At 34.3% G+C, this 27,581-nt stretch overlaps 1 protein-coding gene across 1 annotated transcript; it reads right to left on the bottom strand.

Annotated features, from left to right (window-relative positions):
• On the bottom strand, positions 1-26,580 carry LOC116265252 (uncharacterized). The gene is given in 5 exon segments (XM_031645809.1): positions 1-127; positions 425-429; positions 460-681; positions 683-811; positions 26,245-26,580. Coding segments are annotated over 5 exon segments (819 nt in total).
• Positions 26,581-27,581: the final 1,001 nt, after the last annotated feature.

Here is a 27,581-nt window from a genome sequence, read left to right as displayed (position 1 = left end):
TTAGCCGTCTTCTCTTTTTAACTTCCTTGGGGCCGTAGATTTCGGTGACTTTGGCTCACTGAAAGTCTTGATGGAGTCGAGACCAATATCAAGTCCCATCCAACCATCAGGGATCGCAGAAGCTGGACTATACAAGAAATAGTAAATCAAAAGGTAATTAAATAATATGATTTCAGAGGTTTTAAGTTACCCATCACAAATACCATTGGTGCTTTGGTATAATGACAAGAGAGCATGGTATATCAAAACAATCCCTCTACTATTATGCATAACTCTTTACAAATCTCAAAATTTCCACTATATAAGCTCAAAGTCTATTTTCTCCCAACATTGTGAAAGGTAAATCATTTGTAGGTAGCTGCGAGATATATCTCTTGCCAAGAGAACACTAACAAGTTTTGTGATGCTTGCTACACGAATTGACATGATCTAGAGTCTAGAAACAGAATAATAACAAACCTTGCTGTTGGCACCAGGAGCAAAATTGTCAGCAATAACAACTTCAGTGGGCAACAAGAGAGATAGTCTTTTGCCTTTGGCTTCCTCAAGAAGTGAGGTAGCAAAATCGAGCTTATCCTCTTCCACTAGTGATGATCCCACTGAAAGACCTTGTGCCTTGTAAAATGTGAAAATCATTCCTCCACCAAGAAGAAGAATATCAGCCTTTTCCAGTAACGACTCAAATCACTCCAATCTTTGATCATACCTTTGAACCTCCAACAATGGCAGCAAATGATTTCCAAAACTGGTTTTCATCATAGACCAGTATACTGAAAGGATACAAGCAGAAATGTTCGAAGCCAAGTGAAACCTTGACCATAAACCAGCACATGAAAAAGAACAGAAAGCAATATATGAAGGCAAAAAGGGATACACATGTTTTGAAAAATATTATATGTAGGAAGTAATGGAAAGTGATGTGAAGCAGGATCTGAACTGAAAATGAAAAAATCAAAGTTTATGTGTGTAAGAAAGAGGAGAAAGTGGCGGAAGAAATGACTTATAACCCACATACCCACCATAGAATCATACTGATCTGAATTGTCCAGGATTCATTAGTAATTGATCCCATCATACATGAAACTATTATACAAAAGAAGAAACAAGAGGTTAAGCTAACATTTGAGTTATACAGTGCTCAATAGATTTTACATATGCTTGTTTCAAGAATGAAAGTGCTGAAAATGAAAAAGAACTATACCTTTCCGCCCTCCTCCCCGATTATCAATCTGGTTAATTTGCTTGGGTCCACAGCAGAAAATTTGCAGGTGGCAGTGATCCCAAGGTCTGATCCTATCTACTCATACTTCCTTAATGCCGCTTCCATCTCTAACACGACAGTGGTGTCATCTGCCCCTTCCATTATTGGTAGCTGAAGACTTTTGCGTAGTGTTTCTCCTTCTCTGGCTCATGCTGGAATGGCTCCAAAGCAGGGTCCTGCTTGTACGACAAATTTTTATCTTTGTTCAACACATCTCATGTATTATGAATGCCAGAAGATTGTAATCAACAAGTGATATTAATCCAGGATAATACTGTGAAATATCATATTTTCAAAGCCTTATCAAGAGCAATAGAAAGAATTTAAAAAACAATGATAAAATGAATCAAATTCTTGGAAAAAAAAAGATTCATGATGTTCACAAGAGTAAACTAACTCCCCTCTTTAACTGTCTAATGTTTAATAGTACATTGTGTCAGAAAAATCCCCTAACATTTTCTCAAGAAAAAGTTGCACCTGTATTTGTGGCTCTAACTCAAATGGTAAATTTGCAATGCATAGCATGGAACAAGTTGGATCTTTTGGAAGTGTTCTTCCATATGAGCAGGTTGAACCATCTTTAAGTGTTACTTCTCTCAATTCCCTGCATATCTGCTGAACTGTGAAACAAGAGAAAGTGATGATAGATCTTTAGCCAAGAGGATTGATACATGAACAATTTAGTGACAACATTCGCCTGCCAGATTTTGCAATTTTTTCATGAAAAATGCAGCAGTTGACATCTTTTGTTGACTTTGTTCTTGCACCTCATGGAATCAACAAATATTTCATTGCTCAAAAAATTTCCTCTTAGACATGCTAAGGAAAAATGATTAACTCCTATACGTTGTAGAAATATCTAGTCAGAGATAGAATCTATCAGCCTCATGTGTTGTGTTACTAACACCACTACCTTTTGTTACATATATGTAGCTCAATGGAGAAGATAAAGTATATCTGTGCAAAAATTTGACTCTGCAAAAAATATCTGCTCTAGAACATGATACTACTTATCCAACAAATTTCATAATCCCTCCTTCATTAGCTTTTGCTTAATCATCTAAAGTACATGCAAATGTTTACAAGATAAAATGTGCCAATTCAAAGGGCACATCACTTAATTCTTGCACATAGCACATGCCGCCCCCTCTCATTCTACTATAAATATGTTTAGCCAAAGATCCAGCGATGGAAATCCCAAGAACCCAAGGAGTTGAGTATTATGTATCAACCAAAAGAAGATATGTGTTTGGCTAACCGTTCAGGTATCAATTATATTTGAACATCATACTAATGCAGTCAGAATCATCATTGACTACAATTCTATTTAGTAGAGAAGTAAAGGAGAAAGCAAACGAATGAAAGAGACAGTAAAGGAACAAGTTTATGACCTAACAAAAACAAGCATAGGTTTTTCATCTCAAAAGGTTAAATGTATTTCCAAAGCATTCTTGTAATGAACATGTAAGATTTTAGCATCAAACTATATTTTACAAAAAACAATTTCACAGCTGAGTTCCATGTGGTAGTTTACGTCATCTTCGAACCTGTAAAAAAATGACAAGAGAAGAGTTACGTCAGCCAAAACAAGGCATAAACACAGCTACTAACAACAAACTTAACAAAACTGACATATTTCATTGAATATTTACCACTTAGTTTTTTTTCAACATTTTCATCAACATCTTGACTTCAAATATGTAACTCGTTTACTTTTGCTGCATTAGATTCTAGTTCATATATCTTCTCAGCATGCCTACCTTCCAACAATTGTATTTTTTCAACTTACCTATCTTCCAATTTGCACATCTGGTCAGTGTGGCTGGTTTCTACTTCATGCACTTTATTGCATAGGTATTTCAATTCTACACGCAATACCATATTTTGCGCCATCAATTCACTTCAACTAGGAATTGCATCAAAAAATTGTGAAGGTTTTACCCCCATTCCATAAGTATGCACCCGTCCAAATTTGTCTGGCCCCATCACATACGATAAAACATTAGTTGGACACATGTAATCTCTAATGTCTTCAGTAGTTGAGACATTGCTTCGTTCAGTTGAATCTATAAATCAGTGTAATGTTTCAAACACATGTATTTAATAATTTTCAATTAAAATCAATGTTACTAAAGTAATGAAATATTATTACTTACAATTACTTCATTTGTTGTTACGTTCTTATACTCTCTTCTTCTAGTATTTTGTGTCATACTAAAGACTTCGGCATGGGATGGCTCTGGTTCTTATTCATTTTCTTCTCGAAATCAGGCCAAACTTTTTGTGCCCATTCTATGCGGAGTCTTGTACATTGTGTAGTTTTGTTATTTTTCTCACTTTTCTCCTACAACGAAGTGTTAAAGTTAGAACCTACAAAGGAATACAGCCAAGTAAACTAATTGATATATATATATATATGAAATTCAAAATGTCAAATCAAGTTCCTCCATTGATCTTCAGGAATTGCGACTTTGCAATGCCCCATTAAATTCTCCTTTGATTTACGTTTTTTTTAGATATTCCTCAAACCATATAATCACAATAAACAAAAAATTAGCAAGATGGGAATGTCTTGTTACTTATGAAGAAACAATTGAAACCAACATTAAGGATACAATTTTGAAGCAAAATCTCAAGAACAATCTATTTAACAAAATTATATAAAATAATACAATACCATATTGAAGGGTTAACCTTGGATTGCAACGAAGAATTTGTTTGATAGCCACACAATCAACTACAAAAGATGTGTCAACAAACATGACTGGTACATCTGGCTGCACCCAAGAAACATCATCAACCATCTGTGATATTTCAATGTTATAAGATTCATTATCCTAGAAATTGTTATTCACTTCATCAATCACTTCATCCGGCATAGTTTCTTGTCTTTGCATATCAAATAATTCTTGAGGTTTCATTTTGACAACAACTTGCCAATCTGTGTCAATAGGAACTTCAACATAGAAAACTTGTTCAACTTGAGATGCCAACACAAATGGTTCAGTTTCTATGCATGTATATTTTGAATTCACAAGCACAAAACCAAACTCATCTTTTTTCATGCCTTTAGCATGTGAACTCAAAACATCAAAGCATTTACACTTAAATAAAACAAACTTTATATCTCCATCGTACTCCACTTCAAAGATATATGTAATAACGCCATAGTTGGTAACCTTGCCAATAACTGGATTTTCATCTCTTACACTTGAGAAACTCAAAGTTCATGCAGTCACAACAACACCTCTATTTTGACTTTTTCTCTTTCCTCCTCATTCAAGTGTATGGAATCGAAATCCGTTTATCACAAAACCGTTATATTTTTTTTAACTGTTTTTTGAGGATATTATGATAGCCATATAAGTTTAACATTGATTCGTTGGCCAATACTTCTCTAACATAATGGGTGAATCTATAGCAAATAAGAGATAAGTTATATGATATATTTAAATAATACATATTAGGAATAAATGATAAGAAATTGCTAATATATAACTTACATAATCTTGAAACCATTTTAAAAATTTGACCTTGTGCAAGTGCTCAATCTCATGAGGCCTTCAATAATATTTTCTTCTCAATAAGTCAAGATGTTGCCTAATAAAAATCCAACATATGAGTACAGTAAACATTTATGCTCAACTCAAAATGCAACATTTAGTAACTTACTGAAGGTAAGGTGCCACCGAAGGATGATTGAACAATATATAAGTGTGTACTTGTTGGATCATTAAGTTGTCCATAGTGAACAATATATATATATATATATATATATATATATATATGCTCCTAAAAACCATCTTCTCTGCAATAACATAGAATTTTGTGCTGCTTAAACTGCTTCATAGTTTCTTTATAGTCTATTAAAACGTGTCTCTATACCACATAAATACATAAAACATAATAAAAGCCATTAAAGCATTATAAAATAATGTATGCACATACCTTTCAATGGGATATATCCAACCGTATTGTATAGATTAACCTAATACTACTTCACAACCTAAGTGAATAGGCAAGTGAATCATGATATCAAAGAACTGCAAGCGAAAATATCTTTTCCATATGACGTAATTCAATATAATCTGATCTTATAAATGCTTCAAATCATTTTCTTTCCAACTTTCATACATGATTTCTCGGAAAAAATACAAAACACAATCAATACTCTAGTAAAGACCTCTATAACGCTAATGGAAGGAATTGATAAATCAACATATGACAGTCATGACTCTTCAATCTTGAGATTTTTGTTTCTTTTTAAATGCAGACGTTGTGAAACATTTGAAGCATAACCATCTGGAACTTTAAAATTCTTCAAGACTTTGCAGAATATATTTTTCTTTTTTTGGCTCATAGTGAAACATGCTACTGGTAACAATATCTTACCAATTCTATTATATATTTGTGGAAGGAGTCCATGCCTTATATTCATCACTTGTAAGTCCAAACGAGAATTGTAATGATATTTTGTCTTTCCCTCTAACTTCAATAATGTACCAACTATATTTTCACAAAAAAAAATTGATGTGCATTACATTCAAATTGTGATCTAATAAATTGTCCTTCCAATATAAAAAAATAAAAATATGCTTTTATTTTTCCAATTTTGTTTCAATGATTCATGTTCTACTTCTTGTAATACATTAGTTCCAGAAAGATATATAGGAACAATTCATAATTCATCAGCGCAATCAAATGAACGTTTGTCCAACCTATATGGATGATGTGTAGGTAAAAATCTTTGATGACCCATATAGCATTCTTTACAATTATTTCTTAAATGATGAGAATTTGTTTCCTTTTGGATATAGGGCTTGCCAATTTTTTTTTTGTACTCCATCCTAACAAGTCTGCATAAGCTAAAAAATCATTTATGGTCCATAACAAAGCCACATGCATCCGAAAATACTAGTTTTTGCTTACATTATAAGTATCTACACCAAAATCCAACAACAATTTTAACTTACCAATTAGTAGCTGCAAATAAACATCAATCTTTTCTCCTAGAGAATTTGGCCCAGAAATTAACAAAAACAAATTCACGTATGGCTTTCATATCCATCCATGGTGGTAGATTATATTCAACAATGATGATAGATTATGTATTATTGATGTACTCAAAGTAAGGAAATGATTGAAACCATAACTTGCCAAACCAAGTCTGACATTATAAGTGTCCAATGCAAAAAAATGGATGCAATTCATCAAAATATGTCCATACTAACTCTAGAAGCACCACAGACGTTACATTGATCCTTGTCAATATATTTTTTCCAAAACAACATACAATTTTGAGGACATGCATGTATTCTCATAGGTCATACCCAATGCTTTAAAAATTTTCTTTGTTACATAAAATGATGTTGGTATTTGCGCACCAACAGAAAATGCTTTGTTCAATAACTTTAATAGCATATCAAATGATTTATTACTCCATCCATGTAGGCACTTGATGTGAAATAACCAAGTTCAAGGCCTCTATGTCAATAGATTCAAGCTGGACTCGAGGCCACATTAATAATGCTTTGAAATGGATTTCAAATCCAAAATCTCTATTTTAAAATCCAAATGTCGTCTTCAAAGTTATATCCAATTTGAAATCCATTTCATAAGTCCATTTTCCTCAATCCATTATAGAAAGGACTAGTTTTCAATAAACTTTTATATCTCAATAAAGTAGTTTTCAACTTGAATAAAATTGGATTTTATATCTGGATATAAATTTGATCAAGATATATTTGTATCCAAGTAAACTAGATTTCAAATCTATGTTCAAAATCTTGCATTAAACTCAAAGTCCAAAACTAACATGTTTTCACATCCAAATGATTTTGATCAAGATATAAATATAATATAAGTTTTTTCTCATATGAGAACCATTTTCAATAATATTGAATTTCAAATTTCAATCTAAAATTAATTAATCCAAGATATCATGATTTTCAAATGAATTTTCAAAAAACCAAAGTTTACAAGTGAGGATCGCGCTCATAACTTTAAAATGTCATCGAGTCTACCTCAACTAACCTATATTTCTTTTCTATTTTTCACATGTTTCTTCTTATTTTAGTTTAGAATTTAATTCTTGAGAAAATTTAGCACGTCCATCTTTGTTATGGTATGTTTATCTCTCTTTTTTAGTTTTTCATCTCAATTCTATGATTTCGTGTTGTTTGCTTTTGTCTCATGCGTAATAGATCACATTTCATATATGTTTTCATTAGTCATGCATAGCATATGTTTTAACATGCACTAGATCACTTTACACCCACATGCACCCTTTGATTGAAACCAAACTAGATCTGCCTAGTAGCATACCCTGAGGCGTTAACCCATGTATGTGAAAACCTGAATCCAGTTTGATGTTAATGCAAGGGCTGTTTCCAAATTATAGTTTTCTAAAAAGTTTTCAAAATCAATTTCTTTAAAATGATTTCAAAAACCCTAGGTCATACAGGCATGCAGTCCAATCTTAGTTCAGTCCTCTGAGACCAAGCCCAGACTGATCCCAGAGCCTACAATCTACGAACCGATACTCATAGCCTAGATCTAGTGAACTGCATTGACATCCACATCCAATTAATAAAGATCACATCAAGAATCATGCACTTTAAATAAACCCCAACACATATGTTCTAATCAAGTATGTCCCTAGGTAGGTTCAAACACAGCTTAGGCAAGACTAAATCCAGTCCTTTTGACCACCCTAGCTTTAGTCATTTACATCTTGAATGTTTATTAACCATGATTTGATCTTAAACAAGGAGTTTGGATTTAGATCTCAATAATCATAATGATAGATTATGATTTTCGGATTTCTTATATCTCATTATGGATCTTGCATCTTAAATACCAAGTATTGGATTTCATATTTTGGACATTAAATATGGGATCATGGATTTTGGATTATTTCATATCAATTTCAGATCTTAGATTACGGTTCATTGATTTTAAATATTAAATTTTGGATCTTGAACTTCGGATTTTGGATCAGATTTCTTGTAATGAATCTTGAATAATAAATTTTAGATAATGGATATTGGATTTTGGATCTTGAACCTTATATTATGGATTTTGGATATCAGATTTTGGATTTCAAACTTTTGATTCAGATATTGGAATTCATATATTGGATTATAGATCTTTGGTCTTGGATTTTGGATTTCAGATTTCAGATTTCAGATTTTGGATATCAGATTTTAGATCTCAAGCATTGGATCATGGATTCTGAATTTCAGTTTTTGGATCTCAAATTCTAGTTCTTGGATATTGGATTTCGAATTTCAAATCTTGGATCCTATAGGTCGGGTCCTATCTATTGGAATCCCATACAAGGAAATGGATGCAAGTACAACTAATGATATCCCATTTATTATGGTCTTCATGTAAGAATTGGTAAAAAATTTTACATGTAAACAAAAATGGTGACCATAATGGGACCTGTCACTATCTTGACTAGACAAGGATGTTTCATTTTTCTATGTTTTAAATGTTCTCTCACCCTTAAAGCTACTTAGGTACCCTCATTTGATGTATGTGTATATTTTTTATGTGCATTAGGACTTGGAATTGAGAGCGCTCTTCTATGTTCACTTAGGAATAGGATCACACATTAACCCTCTTAATTTATGAGTTGCTTGAAAACTATTTTTGCTTCTCATTTTGATTTTAACTCACATCCTAAGTCCCACTACATTAGAGCCAACTGTTTAAACATGTGCTTGCATATTTCAAAATTTCCCTTCACCCATTTGTCTTGGTCACTATAACACAGAATACTCCATGCATGCATTAGCTCAAGATAGTTCAACAGCTGGACCAACCTACTCGAGGTTGGTATTGGCCCTCCACTCACCCGTACTGAGGCATTAGCCTAGTATATTGGTGAGTAATCAAGGAAAATGAAGACCCTCAGCTTTTAGAACCATTTGGATCAGTTTAACTTAGGTGCCCAAGCCATTTTGAAACATTTGTATGATAGAGCCATGTCATTAAGGGTTGCTATTTGAAGCATTTTGCGTGTTTTGTTTGGCTACATGTTTATCTTCTTGCATCACATTTCATAATTATTCTGCACCAAATTTTCATAAAAAACTAGACAAAATTTCAAAGACAGGGTCAACATTGCCATTCAGTTTGAATCCCTTATTGGGTCGATCCTAACAGGCACAGTCTCATCACTTAGTCTGGCCATCATCTATTTGTGTATTCATTCACATGTTTGTCTTGATTCTCACCATGTTGTTTTGATAGTTGCTATGATCAAAACATTTCTCCTCTGCCACATTGTACATTCTATTCTAAGAACTGATCCAGACATGAGACTCTATTCCTGAATCATGAGTATATTTTAGATCAAGCTTCTTATCATTTCATTTCTTGTTCTCTCTCATGCCATGTAGGGATGATTGGGATCTCTCTCTCAAGTTTCTTTCTTCAATTAGAGTTATTTTTGTCCCTCACATGTTCAAGCATCTCGGTATTCTTTCATGTGATATATTTCCTAATGGTTAGACTAGTCTCTTGTCTTCATTCACACATTTCCTTCACTACCCTTCATACTGTGACATCATTTTTTACAAGAACATAATAAGCTGCAAGGAAATGGCCATAAAAGGTTTTCAATAAGGCAATTGCAAAGTTTTCAAAATCTGAGAGCAATCAGTCCATAAGTTTCCACGTCCAAGCACTTACCAATTTTTCAAGTTTTGTCAAAAGCTCCAACTATTTAAGCATACATGACTTTTATAATTTTTCACTCCAATGCACACAAGTTTTCAATTTAACATTTCAATGCTCACAGGTTTTTCAACTTCGCATTCCAATGCACAAAAAATTTTCAAAATTTGCATCTTAGTGCATGCAAATTTTTCAAAAAACTTTCACCTTAGTACACAAATTTTCAAATTCATAATTTTTTCAAAATTTCACACTTTAGTGCTCACAAGTTTTTCAATTTCACAACTTTTTCAAAATTTCGTAAATTTGTGCATACCTGATTTTGATTTCGTAGAATTTTTCAAAGATCACACATGTTTTTCAAAATTTTGCATTTTGGTGCACATAGTGTTTTCAACTTTCATGCCACGGTGCCTGTATGTCTTCCAATTTTCAATTTCGTAAATCAGTGTGCACAAGCTTTCCAATCAGATACAGGTTTTTCAAATCTCTGATTTTAGTGTATTCATGTTTTTCACAAGTTTTTCTATTTTATAAGTTTTCAAAATTTTGCAACTTAGTAAGCACAAGTTTTTTAAATTTGGCACCTAGGTGCACACAAATTTTCCAAGTCTTGCACCTTGGTGAATATAGGTCTTCAAATTTCACAAGTTTTTTAAATCTCACACATTGCATATAGGTTTTCCAGATTTCAGAAATTTTCTAAAAGTTGGCACATTGGTGCACAGAGGTTCTCTAAAATCTTACACCTCGGTGCATACAGGTTTTTCAATTTCACAAGTTTTCCAAAATTTCACACCTTTGCATATAGGTTTTCCAACTTGACACTTTTTTTTTTAATTTTCACATTAGTGCAAATAGATTTTCAAATTTTACAAGTTTTCCAAATGTCATCACCTAGATGCGTATGGGTTTTTAAATTTCACAAGTTTTTCATATTTTGCGCCTTGGTGCACACAGGTTTTCAAATTTCACAAGATTATCCAGTCTCACACCTCGATACGTGCATATTTTTCTAATCACACAAGTTTCCAGTATCGCACCTCGTTGCACACAAGTTTTTCAATTTTGCCCTTCGATGCATATAAGTTTCCCAAAATCACATTTCAATACCCACAAATTTTTCAATCAACATTTGTTTTCAATCTCACATAAGTTTTCCCATTTCTATATATTTGTGTCTTTGCACATGATTTCACACTTCAATGCAAACAAATTTCACAACTCATTTTGTGTATCAGCACAACATTTCTACTCTCCAGCACATACAAAATTTTCAAATTTTGCACTTCAGTGCATACAAGTTTCTCAAAATTTGCTCATTAGTGCACAATTTTTCAAACATGTAAATTTTTAGGTTTTGCATGTCAATGCAAACAAGTTTTCAATTCACACACAAGTTTCAGTTTCACGCTTTGGTGCACTCAAATTTTCACAAACTTCATGCTCTCGCATGTGGCTTTGCATTTTGATGCAGCTCAAATTCCAAAATGATTTTGTGTTTCGGCACAACAATTTTCATACTATAGTACACTATTTTTTGTGCTTAAGCACAAACAAGTTTTACATGAACATGCACTGGTATAAAATTTCACACTTCAGTACCCTCAGATAAGTGTGCATTGTCATAAAATTTCACACAAGTTTTCAAAATATCATGTTCTGATATAAGATTTAGTGTTTCACCAACCCTAAGTAAATGTGTCTTGGCATAAGATTTCGCACTTTCGCATCCCCAAGTAAATGTACCAGTGCATAAATCTCGTGTTTTGATGTAAGATTTGACACTACTGCGCACACAAGTTAATGCACTTTTGTATAAGATTTTGTGCTTTGGCACCCCTAAGTAAACGTGCCTTGACATAAGATTTTGTGCTTCGATGCACCCAAGTAAATATACTAGCCTGCATAAGGCTTCAAACTTTTGCATTCTAATATAAAATTTTCTTTGCGCTCTAGTGGACCCAAGTAAAATGTGTTTTGGCATAAGATTTAATGCTTCAATGCCCCCAAGTAAACATACTATTGCGTAAGATTTCCCGCTTCGCCGCACACAAGTACACCCACATCAACACATATTTTCACACTTTGATGCACATTTTTATGTTCTTTTGCATAGAAGTTTTAAATCTTTACAAGCGTATAAGCACCTGTATTTGTATGGAACCCACAAGCATATAGGTACTCACATTTTATTGTGACATTTTTGCATTTTGGTGCATGTTTTTGCACTTCAGTTCATGTTTCCACATCTCAGTGCATACAAGCATCTCAAGTATGATAAAACCTTCCTCACAAGTAATCATATTTCATCATGTAAGCTCTTAATGATTTCAGTTTCTCTACAAGGACAAGAAAATTTAAGTCAATAGTTTGATGATCATCAAAAGTCGAGAGTTTTGGCAGGACTACATCATAACCCATGGATAGAACTCAAAAAAAGTAGAGACAATCAAAGACAAGGAAAAGTCACTAGCTTTGACTCGTTCAGTAAAACAATTGCTTACCAAACATCAATCATAAAACAAAAGATCGAGTTGACCCGAGTAAAATAGGCAAAAAAAGAAAAAATAAATGAAAATTAGTGTTGATAGATGGGCTTGGGGGTAAATGTAATTATTCAACTGGATCAGTACTCAAGAGCACAAGGTATGCATATGTCTACTTTCTAGAATGGTTCCAAAATCATGTATATTATATCTCAGGCAGTTTTATTAATTTTACTTTTAATATGTATTATTTAAAATTTTCATCTAACTAATCATTTATTTGCAATAAATTCCTCAATTACGCCAAAGCGTTACATGCCAACAAGTGAATGATGAAGTTTACGGCTCTCCCAATATCCGCAGAAGATGGTGAAAAAATATAATGGTCTTGTCACAAATGGATTTCAATTTCATGTATTTGAAAGAGAATAAAAGAGAAAAACTTAGAATAGTGGCATTGTTGTCACTGCATAAACTTCTAGTTTTTCTATTGTAAGAGATAAAAGTTATGTTATTGGTGAAGTTACCGACTATAGTACCAATAAGGATATCTTTGAAGTTGATTATTTTGGAGATTTGAGGCTTGTTTTATTTAAATGTAAATGGTTTAATATCTTAAGTTCACATTCTAAAGGCATGAAAAAGTATGAGTTTGGTTTCATTCCTATGAACTTAAAAATACATGTATGGATGATGAGCTATTTGTGCATCTCAAATTGAACAACTTTTCTATTAAAAAGATCCTATTGACATAGATTGACAACTCCTTGTAAAAGTAAAACCTTGAAGCTTGTTTGATATGCAAAGTCAACAAAAACAAAGCAAACCCAAATCCTTGGGTTAGTGAATTTTATTACCTTGAATTGTCAGAGACAGTTGATGATGTTGTTTCTTGTGTTTGAACTGATGTGATGGCAATTGTCCATCAACACATCCTCTACACTTGATTGAGGCATCAAAGAATGAGCAAATTTTTGTTAATTTGAAATGACTTATTTGTTAATGAGATATTCACTAAATGTATTTCTATTTAGTTTAACTTTATGTTCTTCAATTTATCTCTTTTGCATGCTTTCTGATTGGTGTTTCACAAAGATAAATGGTTATATAGCACATTTCATGTCGGTTGTTATTTGAGATTGGAAAAGAAATTATGTTTTTAGACATTAAGATATCACATATGGTTTTTTCCTTTTTGTTGTTTACATGGTTGTAGATGGCTGAGATAAATTGTTACTATATTAATTACCCTTTCAACTTACACAAATCAACTTATTTTTCCTACATCAGGTTATTCAAGACATGCTCAACTGAAATGTTTTTTGTTCTATAAAATGTCCATATTTCGTAATCTTCATATTTTTTGTCCTCCCCATAAAATTTTGCCTCCTTGCATGTACATATTACAAAGTAGGACCTTCAGAAATGGCTCTTATCCAAAAAATTAATAGCTTGTACTTTATTATCATTAAACAATCTCATTTGCACTTCTATTGGCTGCCCATATTTTTTTTATCTTTATATATATATATATATATATATATATATATATATATATATATATATATATATATATATATATATATATATATATATATATATATATATATATATATATATTCTTTTATAAGCATTCTATAGAAAGAGTAGTTTCATTTTTTTGTTCTTTACTTGCAATCAATTGCTACAGCCTATCTCTCACCACCATTATTTCCTTCTGCTAGTTTCCTGTTTTTATGTAGAATCATGGTGTAATAAGGTGATTTTGCAAGCATATTTTCCTTGCTTGTTAAATATATTGGAATGATTTGCCCATTAGCCAAACAGCGTGCCTGCTTTTTTTTTCCCCCTTTGGATGTTCTTCTTTATTGAGAGGACTTTTCCACCATTTATTCAATGGTTATGCTTTTCTAGCTAAATATGACATTTTCAAGTCCAGGTTATTAACCCATCTCCTTCTCCCCTCTTTTAAAAAGCCACAACTGCAATCACTTCCTCGACTGTGACTGAGTAGAACTCTATAAGCTTTGGCGTCGCTCCCGAAGGCCAACATTTTCCCTTATACGCCCACACCCCATTAGAGCTTTATTCCCTTCCTTGACTCTTAGCAAGATCCAGCTTTTAGAGAAATTTTGAGGGGAAGGGTGTGCATGTTTTTAGTGCTGGATTATATCATTATGTCATATGTCATTATTTCAGCTACACTAGATCATTTTCATACTTCATGCAGGTAAGTTAATTGTTTGTTTGTCTTTTTGTTTCAATGGCATGCAAGAACTAGACAATTATGCCACGTCCCAAGTTTTATGTGGTTTATGATGGGAGGACTAAAGGCATATACATCATGTAGGACTAATCTCATTGCCTTAGGTTTATGAGCCTTTGTATTAATTTCTGTGTTAATATATGCCAATGTGCATCTCCCAATAATTTGTAATTTGATTTCTTGTGGGTTACGTGATAATGTTTAGTTGAACATCTAACATTGATAATTTGTTCAAGTTATGAAATTAATTTTGTGATATTGGTTTCTTTTGTTCGAGTTATGAAGTTAATTTTGCTATATTGGTGTTATATGTGTTATCTTGAGTCAACAGAATCAAGTTATTGAATACGTCGATTTTGATTAAATGTGTTTTTCGTTATGAATTTTATAGTAATACTTATGTAACATACTCTTGTTATTTCGAACATAAAAATGATGAATGACTTTTTACATAAGCTTTGTATGATGTCTCTAACTTTAAAACAATGGACAAAACAAGTAGAGCCAACAAAACAAAGTGTTGTAATTATCAAACAGTAGACAAAATTAATAGAACAAATTCAAACAAAAAAATGATGAATGATTTTTTGCATAAGCTTTGTGTGATGTCACTAACTTTAAAATAATAGATGAATCAAGTAAAAACCAACAAAACTGAGTGTTCTAATTATCAAACGGTGGACAGAATGAATAGAACAGATGCAACAAATGGTGCAAGATGTAAATACTGGACAGTACATATAGAATGAGAAAAATAAAAATCAAACCAGAACAGAATGAACAAGACAGAAATGGGAAAAACAAATGCCAGACATAAGGAATGCCATACATAAGGAACATGATGTGAGAAACCAAAAGTTATTGAGAGAGAGAGAGAGACCAATTTATGTGGTTCGGTGACAAAGCACCTACGCCCACAAGGGTTTCTTCCACACACCTGGTGAGATGGTTCCTTTCAAAATTTATATCAATACACCTCAAGTCTCTCCTTTATTTTAGGAGAGGTTACATTCTTATCATGATTAATTCTGTAGTTGACGGTTTATTTTTATTTGTGTTTGTCATTATCCTCTTTTGTAACTGTAGTTTGATTGCTCTTATCATCTTTGGATGCAATCTGCAGATTGGCCGGTTCATCCTCTGATTTTTGTTAAATTTGTTCCTTCCTTGATTATTGCCTTTATCTGTAACTGTAGCTGGATTCCTGGGGCATCTTCCTTGACTGTAACTGATGCAATCTTCAGTGTGATTGTTGGTAAGTCTTGCTGGTAAGCTGTTACGGTTTCATCCCCCCTCAAACTTGGTGGGGCTCTAGTCAAGCCCTGTTTGTCGCGAAGAGAGTAAAAGAGATGACTTGAGAGGGCCTTGGTGAAAATGTAAGCAAGTTGTTGAGAGGAAGGTACAAATTCTGTTGTAAGTTGGCCTAGCGCGATCTTCTAATGAATAAAGTGATAATCTAATTCGACATGTTTCATACAGGAATGAAAAACCGGTTTAGTAGAAACCTAGAGAGCACACATGTTATCGTAGTATAGGATTGGAGCGTGAGCCAAGTATATACCAAGATCTTTCAAAATATATGTAATCCATGTAAGTTCAGTTCCTGCAGAGGCCATATATCAATACTCTGTTTCAGTCGTAGATCGAGCTACAGTGGGATGCTTCTTCACAGCCCAAGAGATGCAATTTGTACCGATGAATGTACAATAACCAGTAGTAGAACATCGAGTAGTATGACAGCTGGCCCAATCAGAATCGGAGAAGGCATGAATCCTAAAATTGCTTTGAGGAGATCGCGTACACCCATTAGAAATTGTTCCATGAATGTAACAAAGTATACGTTTTATTGCTGAAAGTGACTATTGGTTGTTGTCTACATGTACTGACTGACATAATTAACGCTGAATGATATGTTTGGCCTGGTGAAAAATATTGTAGCCCTCCAACAAGATTTTGAAATAACATGGGATCGGCGAAGGGCGTGTCATCAGGAGGGGTTTGGTAATGTTGAACCAATGGCGTAATGGCATTTTTACAACCAAGCAATTTCACACGTTCAAGTAGACTGAAAGCATAACACCTTTGATATAAGAAAAGTCCAAAGCTGGTTTTTACAACTTCCACACCTAAAAAGTGATGAAGATAGCCGGGATCTTTCATGGTGAACTCAATAGTCAACTCTTTGACAAACTGCTGAAGAAGAGTACTATTGCTCCCGGTGAGTATGATGTCATCAACATAAAGAAGAAATCAGAGATACTATCATAGAACCCCTTGGTTAATAGGAAGGAGCCAAAACGATCGTACCAAGCGCAAGGAGCCTGGCGAAAACCATACAGAGCCTGCTGAAGTTGGCTTGGAAGGGTCAATGAAGCCTAGTGGCTGCTCAATGAAAATAGTTTGATCTAAGTTACCATGAAGAAACACATTTTGATGTCAAGCTGTTTGATGTCCCAATGGTTGGTCAACGCAATAGTGAGAACAATACGAATGGTAGCCGGTTTGATGATCGGAGAGAAAGTCTTCATAAAATCAATGCCAGGTATTTGATTGAAACCACGGGCTACAAGTCTAACCTTGAGACGTTCCTGTGTGCCATCACTTTTCAATTTGGTTTTGAAAACCCAACGAGTGCTTACCACATTCATATTCAGTTGCCAAGGATCCAGGGTCCATGTGTGGCAAGGGTCAAGGGCATGGAGTTCTTCCTTCATCACTGCCACTCATCCATCATGCATTAAGGCCTCTTTTACTATTTTAGGTTCTAAAGGAATACTCACAGTGAGAAAATAGCGAGGATTGGGCTTGGTAATGCCAGCCTTTGCTCGAGTGACCATGGCATGAGAATTTGGTAATGGGAAAACATGAGTTGAGCTGTAGGAGTAGCACTTGATGGTATAGTAGAACTTGGTGAGGGTACTGTAGTAAGGTGAAAGTCCTCGTGAGGTGGAAGCTAAGGAGACGTTGAGACTAAGTCGGTGAAAGGAGAAGTTGGCTCGGTGTGCACGGCTGATTCGTGAGGAACCGAGGTAGTGACAGTAGCTGGTGATGCTTCTTGTGTTGGAAGCTCTTCATGATGCATACGAGTAGATGAAGTTTCATAGTTAGCACGAAGGCCAGCTGGATCACGGGTGGTATGAGGAGGCTCGGTCCAATCATTAAAGGTGGTAGGTTGCAGTTGGTGTTCAACTCTTGAAAAAAATATTTCAGGTTTATGAAATGGGAAGTAAACTTCGTCAAATACTACATGCCGTGAAATATATACACATCCAATAGGAGGATATAAACACTGGTAGCCTTTGTGAATAGAACTATAAGACACATAGTAATGATCTTAGTTCAAATTTATTCTTGGCATAATCTCTCAAATATGGGAAGCATCGACTTCCAAAGATGCAAAGACATACATAATCTGGTTTCTTTCCAAAAACACATTGAAGGTGTGACTTCATTTGCAAAGTGGCAGTAGGCAACCGATTAATCAACCATGCAGCAATTAGAAAGGCATCGACCCAATATTTCATAGGTATATGAGCATGAAATAGCATAGTGAGACCCAATTCAACGATGGACCGATGACACCGTTCAGCCAAACCATTTTGTGGTAGCATTTTGGGGCATGCCTTGATGTTTTGAATGCCATTATGTTTCAAATAATGCTCTAATACCTGACTGTTAAACTCACCTCCTTCATCGGTTTAAAAAATTTTTCACTTTGCCTCAAACAGTAGTTCAACTAATTTATGAAAATCCATAAACACTTGACAAAGTTAAGATTTGTGCCAAAGGGGATATAACTAAACAAATCTTGTAGTCTCATCAACAAATATAGCATAAAATCGAAACTGTAGTGTAGACATGATGGGGGCTGGTCCCCATAAATCGCAATGAATTCGCTCAAGAAAAAATTGACAATGATCCTCTATTGAAAGAAAAGGAAGTCCACACATCTTGGCAACTTGACAACTAGACCAAATTGACAGTCTTATTGAAATCCACTCACCTCAATATTATTTTTGCTAACAAGAAAATCAACTATCTGATAATGAGAATGACCCAAACGCTGATGCCATGTCTCTTTATTGGCTGATCGAAATCTGTTGGAGAAGAAGGTTGTATGTTGTCGGTCCTTGGTTTCTTGGAATGCATAGAGATCTCTAGTTCTACTAGCCAATGCTATTAGCCAATTGTTCCTCTTGTCCTTAACAAAAAAACTGTGAGCAGAGAATTGAAATATATATGGATATTCCAATGTTAATTGGCTGACCGAAACTAGATTCTTCTTAATTTAAAGCACAACAAGAACATTATTAAGTGCAAGACGTCTTTCCCCCATTTTGAATGGCCGTATTACCAATATGAGTAATATTTAATTTTTCACCATTTCTCACCATAATTTGATCGCTAGCATGGTACTTGGCAAAGTTTGTAAGATTACCAAGATCGAATGTTATATGTGTGGATGCCCCGTATCTGGAAACCAATTGTCATCATGTTCGTCACTATCTTCATAGCTGCCATTGCGTGTGTGTTCACAACCCCAAAGATTTTTTGTTTTTGGAGTGCTCTAGAAAAATGAGTTTTTTTTTTTAAATGAGAGAGAAAGGGATTCACCCATCGGTACGAGGATCGACCGTTCCCAGCACCTTTACCAGGGGTAATCAACCCAAGGGATATGTTTATCTTTGATGCATTTTCTTTTGGCTTAAACATCTTTGTCATTCTAAATGTGGTGTTGTGTTTGAGAAAATGTTGAAGATTTGATGTTTCAAGCTTTTGCAAAGATTCTTCAAGAATTACTTGAGAATGTGAAACATTTTGGAGAAAACTATAATTGAGAAATATCATTTGGAAAGCTTGGAAAATCATTTTTGAAGTCACTTTAGTGTTCACTTGAGACTTTAAGTAGGTTTGAGATTTTTCTCTAATTCAGTTACTACCTAATTAGAGTTTTATCTCATCTTGCTTAAGTTCTTTTAGAGATGTGATTGTGCTCATTTGTGATGTTATTAAGTGAATGTGGATGCATGAATGCGTGAGGTGATCGTGCGAGTCACGCGACTGTATGTCGCGGGACATGCAAAAACTCTTTTTTTTAAGTTAAATTTAAATTTAATAAAATGATATAAAATAAATAACGGCTGTTTATAAAATAAAATTATTATTTTGTTATTTGAAAAATGGTTTTTTTGTTAAAAACGGGTGGTCGAATTCATTTTGGCGACTTCAAACTTGCTCCAAATCCGATTTTGGTTCAAATTTATTCATGCATTCAAGTTCAGTTAACATCACATATTAGCACAATCACATCTTCAAAAGAACTTAAGCAAGATGAAATAAAACTCTAATTAGGTAGTAACTGAATTAGAGTAAAATCTCAAACTTACTTAAAGTCTCAAGAGAATAATAAAGTGTCTTCAAAAATGATTTCCCAAGCTTTCCAAATGATATTTCACATTTCTAGTTTTCTCCAAAATGTTTCACATTTTCAAGTAATTCGTCAAAAATCTTTTCAAAAGTTTGAAACATCAAATCTTTAACATTTTCTCAAACACAACACCGCATTTAGAATGACAAGTATGTTTAAGCCAAAACGAAATGCATCAAGGATAAACATAGCCCTTGGGTTGATTACCCCCCGTAAAGGCATTGGGAACGGTCGATCCTCGTACCAACAGGCGAGTCCCTTTCTCTCTCATTTTCAAAACAAAACTCATTTTTTTGGAGCACTCTAAAAACAAAAAAACTTTATGGATGTGAACAAATGGCGACCGTGATGGGACCCATTATCGTTTGTCTATGATTATAATTGATGCATTTCCACAAACTTGAACATCTCATATATTGTCGATGATAAAGCATGTCCCCTACTTTGGCCTTGACCTCATCAGCATTTCATTACATATTTGATGATTATGTTTGCTCTTTTGCATATAAGACTAATTGAGGATGATTAATCATGTTCACTTAGATCTAGCATCAAATACAACCCACCTCAATTTACGAATTGTTTGAAGACAATGTTTGTTCTTCTTATTATTTTAATCATCATTTTTAGGAACATTGCATTAGAGACAACTGATTTTGCATGATTTCTCATATCACAAAATTCCTCATACCTATTTGTCGCGGTCATCATGTTGCTGGGCTTGGTCTTAGGCGGTAGCACAAGACTAAACCTTACAATTGGACCACACCTTGGGCGAAAAAGTCTCCTCGTTAGTACCATGAGTGGTAATTTGTGGTATATCAACGAGTGATCAAGAAGAAGTTGATGAACCCTATACTTAGTTGCCTATTGGAGGAGTCTATGTTCGTACTAAGCCTCTTGGCTAAGGTATATCGGCATATCTTATATGGAATAATCATAGTTTATCAAACGAAAGTCAATTAGGGTCATGCTCATTTTCCAAATATATGCATGATAAAGATGACTTTCGAAAATGCTGGATCTTTATCATTATCTGATGAATGCATGTGTGTCTTCATACAAACTTTGATCAATTTAATAATTTTACATTCCATCTTTCTCATTTAAATCAATGTTTTTTCAATCATCTTTATATAATCTTCAACATGATCACGTCATAAGCTCATGCTTTAAAGCTACTACCTAAGCGACATTGATTTTTCAAATTCTATCATTCGGCAAGTTCATTTTTTTCAGAACTGCTTCCAAATCTATATTTTATCCTACAATGTCTATCCCTCATTTATTCATTGGTCCAACCTCATATTCTTAAACATGATAGCTAGTTATTGGCTCAATTACCAACTTTGTTTGACTCAGGTCATACATATTATTTTGGCCTCAACACCCATATCTTTCTCCCTGTGTTATTGGGTTGTTATTTATTCTAAATTGAATATCAATCTTTGCTTTACTCAAGTATACTACATTTTCAATCATAGGACATGTGATTTTAACTTATTGAATCTATATGAATCAAGCATCATGCATTTATTATACTCTACTTGGGGTCTAATCTTTTCAAAGTTAAGATTCTTCACAAGTGATAAATTGCTCACAATTCTTTCCTACAAGCTTTGCCCCAATTGCTTCTCATTAAAGACAAATCCAAAATTCTTTTATATCTAAGCATACACATGATACTACCTTTCACCCTCACATATCAATCTTCTTTTTTGAGACAATTTCCATTATTTTTTTTGCATCAATCTCGGTTCGTGATCAACACGTACTTGACTGAGGTCATGCATTCCCTTTTTTTCTTCATTTATATTTAGCCAAATAATTTTCTAACTTCAATATCTATAGTGTGTCTTTCTTTCCATTTTACTACTTCCATGATTTTATTAGGTCATCATTTATTCCAAGGTTATTCTATTTTCAATCATCGGGCACCTATTTTTAATTTATTCATCCACCCCTATTGTGTCTATATCTTCCTAAGTCAAACATCATATATTTATACTTTGCTTAAGATTTAATCATTCGGAAATTAAGGCTCTCTATTTTCCTACATCATCAACTTTATATCTTGCTATGATAATCACCATCGACCGATCATATTCTCATTTTCTTTCCTATAAGCTTTGTCGGAATTCATTCTCATTGAAGACAAACATAAATTCTTTCATATCAAAGCTCATATTACATTGCACCCTCATTTTCCTATTAACAGAAAATATATTAGTTTCCTTTATATAATTTTGTCTACACCTTTTTATCAAAAAGCACTCGAGGCACTCGAGGTGATGGGAAGTTTTCTTGTTATAACCAATGAATGAGCAATAGGGCTTCATTCCTTGCTTCAACAGAGGTATCTGAGGTGATGAAGGTTCTTTCCTGGCATTGCCACTTGTTATGGAGCAACCCATTCAGGAAATGGGTAAAACCTGAAATTATGGACAAAAGAGCAACCCACGTAGGCAAGGTGTTAAACCTATAATGCAAGCTAAGGCAACCCATTCAAGGGGTTTAAACCTGAATTCAATTTCAACAAACCAATGTAGGTAAAGAGTTAAACCTGCCATGTAAGCTCAAACAACGCATTCAGTTAAGAGGTTAAGCCTGAAGCATCATTCCAAAAATGTTTCTTTTGAAAAATTCAGGGTGCTAATCTTTGTCACAAAGCACAGCTAGTGCCGGCTTAGTAACAAAGAGGGGCATCTTTTATCACCCCAAATTTTTCAAAAATGCTACACTCTTTTACCAAAACACAAAATCTAATTTTTTGATCTAAATTAGATCCAAAACCCATATTCATATCTAAATCAAGCATTTCAAACCCAAAATTCAAAATTTAGTTCTAAAAAACAAAATTTGAGCGTTGCGCGTGCACGAACCCTCCCTTTGTTTTAAGGTCTCATTCTCACGCCAAAACATGTTTTTAAACCCAAGTTGCATGCTTGATCGGTCAACCGATTGAACCAAACTCAGATTTGAAGCAAGTTCTGAATTGCTCAAAATGGAGTCGGCCATCCGTTTGTTAAAAAAAACCATTTTTCAAATAGCAAAATAATAATTTTATTTTATAAACAACCCTTATTTATCTTATATTGCCTCACTCGATTGTGCTCGCTCGCGATATCACATGCCATGCTATAGCACGGCGCACTATTGCGCCTGACAACACGACCGGATGATAGCGCGACGAGCTCTCATGCGTGACCGCACTTGCCACGTGCAGGCACATGCCCTCAAGGGCATTTTGGCATGCCTTGTCGACTGCAAACCTCATTTTTTCTTTGGAAATGGACCGTTAGAGGGTGATTTTGAGTGTTTTAAGTGGGATTAGCCCTGCCTAAACATCAAAATGATTTACAAGCCTAATGGCCAATCATACTCATTTCAAACCTATTTCTTTTTAAAAAAAATTGAAAATAATGCAAAATTTTTTGAAATTCGCATGAAAATGTTGTGAAATTGAAAAAAAATTGAATTTTGAGTTTTGGCTGCAAAACTCTCTATAAAAACCCCATTTTCCCCCCTCTTGGGTGATGAGCCAACCATGGAGGAACCTTTTCTGCTTCCTCACTTGAAATTCCAAATTTTCCTTAGATCTCTCTTTTCTTTTCCAACCTTGGAAGCGAATAGTTTTCAAGTCCAAATTATTCAAAGGTGCACAAAGAGATCAATTGGGGGTTCATCACCTTAGAGTTTCATCCGAGGAAACTCCAAGATCATTCAAAAGAGAGGGCTCATTTTCAATACCATTCATATTCGAGGTTTGTAATCTTCCTCTCATTTTAACTTCATCTTTTCCTCTTGCCACATTCTCATGGTCGTACAAGAAAGCTCAAATGATTTCTCATCCGGAATCAAGAGCTATATCCTAAGTGCACCGAGAGTATGAGCAAGGCGAAATAAATTCCATTTCTTCATTTTACCTCCAAAATATGCTTGCTATATTTTCTTACTCCTCATATATGCTTGAGATGATGTTCATATATGATATTCTAATTTTTCTTTAATTGATGAGCAAATGCATTGTGAGAATGAGTGATTGGGGTTGGGATTTCTTTATTCTTGTGTTGATTTTTGAGGTTGGAACTTATCCAACCTGAGAAAGCCCTTCACGAATTTGTACATGTTAAAGTGCATTTTCATGTCATTTTCATGCTTAGTTTATTTATTAATCACTCAATTAGAAACCCCAATGAGTGCTTCATCATTGATCATTTCATGTATATTTGATTTTCTTCCATACCCAATGGTGGAGAAATGTATTTTCTTGAAGCAACTAATTATAATTTTATGTTCATATTTGGAAGCATGTTTTCCAAAAGATTTTCAAAACCAAATACCCTCTCTAATGTAGCTTTGGAGACTTAGCTTAGACACTTTTATGTGTCCAAGCTCCCCTGTAGCCTACATCAAAATTTCAGTCAGATATTTTTAAGTCATTTCTTGATTTTAAAACTCATGAAGACATATGTGTATATACATGTTATACACATAAATATCTTTATTTGTCTTTCTCTCTTTATGATTGAACATACTTTTATAAATTCTCGTATACGTATATACGAATAAATATATATGTGCACTCCATTTTTAAATCTCTCCCTTTCTCTTTCTAAAATGATCTTCTCTTCTCTATTTGATTTAAACCTCATTTTCATAGGCTTTCATATATATATATATATATATATATATATATATATATATATATTAATATGTATCTCTTTATTTTAAATTTTTGATTTTGCGATTTTCAAGATCTCTTTCTCTCTCCCTTTCTCTGTATTTGTCTTGGAATCAACTCTTTCATCTTTTCAATTCTTTTGAACATTTTTCTTTAAAGATCTTTTTCATTTGCCGACTTTACTAAGACCAAAACTCAAATGGAATCATGCTTGAGGGTCTATAACGTCATTCCATTTTCAAAAACTTTTCTCTTTCACCAAAAATATTTAGTACAAAAATCTTAAATATTTGTGATGGTAGAAATGTCTTTAGATAAATATTGTGGTATGAATGAATTATGTAAGCTCAATGTATTCATGCATCCACATTCACTTAACATCACAAATGAGCACAATCGCATCTCTAAAAGAACTTAAGCAAGATGAGATAGAGCTCTAAAAGAACCAAATTAGAGCAAAATCTCAAACCTACTTAAAGTCTCAAGAGAACACTAAAGTGACTTCAAAAATGATTTCCCAAGCTTTCCAAATGATATTTTTCAATTCTAGTTTTCTCCAAAATGTTTCACATTTTCAAGTAATTCTTCAAAAATATTTTCAAAAGTTTGAAACATCAAATATTCAACATTTTCTCAAACACAACACCGCATTTAAAATGATAAGGATGTTTAAGCCAAAATGAAATGCATCAAAGATAAACATAGTCCTTAGATTGATTGCCCTCGCTAAAGGTGCCGGAAATGGTTGATCCTCGTACCAACAACCAAGTCCCTTTTTCTCTCATTTTCAAAACAAAACTCATTTTTTTGGACCACTCCAAAAACCAAAAATCTTTGGGGATGTGAACAGTGTGGTACATCCTAGGATTGAATCGATGCCAGCAATTTGCAGCATTGTGATTCATTTTATGGCAGATTTGACAACGAACTCCTTTGTCCTTGCTTTGGTTTTCTATTTTGTCCACCATTCTTGGTTTGATTTGGTGGAAATTGTCCTCTAGTTTGTGCCACCTATGTGAACTTTTGGCCCTTGGAATTAAAAAACTCATTTTTGTTTGCTTTAAACTTGGGATTTGTGTATCTTTTGCTATAAAAGGCAGCATGTTGACTAGTATCATCATGATACATACTTCGCATAGTTTCATGACTCTGAAGTAACTACGACATCCATATAAGACGGTGTTGGAGGTTTCATCATAGTGGTGGTAAATGATTCATATTCCTGTCCCAATCCACTAAGGAGCCAAAAAATTTCGACTGATCCTCAATTGTTTTGCCTATAGCTGCAAGCTCATCACATATTTTCTTGAAACCATAGATATAATCTAAAATGGCTAGGTTTCTTTTCTTATACGTTCAGAGTTTTTGCATAAGCAAATGTTTCCTCTCTTGACATTTATGAGAGAAGTGTGTCATAAGGGTGTTCCATACCTCTTTAGATGTCTGAAGCCTGATTATTGTGCCCACCTCTTCTGCGAGAGTGTCGGTGTTCCATCCACGCAATAGACTATCTGATTTTCGCGTTGCTTGATAGTTTGGATTCACACGTTCCTCAACCATGCCACCTTCCTTGACATGCTTGATTGTGGGTTCAGGTGCAGCCATCTCTCCTTCAATGAACTCAGTAATGTCTTGGCTCTCAATGAATCCAAGCAGCTGAGTATTCCGTATCAGAAAATTGGTTTGATTCAACTTAATGGCCACAAAGTTAGCGACATTTAAGTTGTAAGGATACAGGTAAGGATAGGAGGTGATGGAAGCAGCCATAGATGAAAGCTGACCTTGAAGAACTTCACAGCTCAAGACCTAAGGCTCTGATGCCATGTGAGAAACCGGAAGTTATTGACAGAGAGAGTGACCAATTTATGTGGTTCAGTGAGAAAGCACGTACATCCACGAGGGTTTCTTCCACACACCTGGTGGGAAGGTTCCTTTCAGAATTTATATCAGTACACCTCAAGTCTCTCCTTTATTTTAGGAGAGGTTACATTCTTATCATGATTAATTCTGTAGCTGATGGTTTTTTATTTGTGTTTGTCATTATCCTCCTTTAACTGTAGTTTAATTGCCCTTATCATCTTTGGACGCAATCTGCACCCTGGCCGGTTCATCCTCTGATTTCTTGTTAAATTTGTTCCTTCCTTGATTATTGCCTTTATTTGTAACTGTAGCTGGATTCTTTGGGGCGTCTTCCTTGACTGTAATCGATGCAATCTTTAGCATGATTGTTGGTAAATCTTGCTGGTAAGCTGTTACAGTTTCACATGGTGTTTTGTTTCTAAAACCATCAAACAATGAATAGAGAACATCAATGATAGGAGGAAAGAGTAGTGGTGTGGTAGACATGACATCTTGTTTGTTCGGCCTAGCGGAAACCTCTTCCGAACATTGAGAAAAACATTAATAATGTCGACTTAGTGATCACTAGCATCTAGGTGTAACACGTCATTAAATGTGTGAGCTTCATTGACTCCATTGTCGATAATATGCCTGGGCGTCGGGCCCGGGTCCGGGCCGGGAAAAAATTATTTTTTATTTTTAAACGGGCTGTGCCAGGCCGAGACCCGGGCTATCAGGCCGGGCTGACCGACCCGGCCCGATACCCACCCTTAGTCTATAAGATTATAATAAAAAAATGGCAAAAGCTTGAGTTTCACTAATGGTTAGAGGAGAAACGACTGTGACCATGAAGGTTTACTCAGTCCACCTAATCGTCAATAAAAGGATGTTTTTGACGTACTCACAATATCAGTAAAATTTTGAAACCC

This window comes from Nymphaea colorata, chromosome 12, assembly GCF_008831285.2.
Source record: "Nymphaea colorata isolate Beijing-Zhang1983 chromosome 12, ASM883128v2, whole genome shotgun sequence".
Lineage (NCBI taxonomy): Eukaryota > Viridiplantae > Streptophyta > Magnoliopsida > Nymphaeales > Nymphaeaceae > Nymphaea > Nymphaea colorata.
Note: the sequence above shows the minus strand (reverse complement) of the source record. Positions and strands in the feature narration are given on the sequence as shown.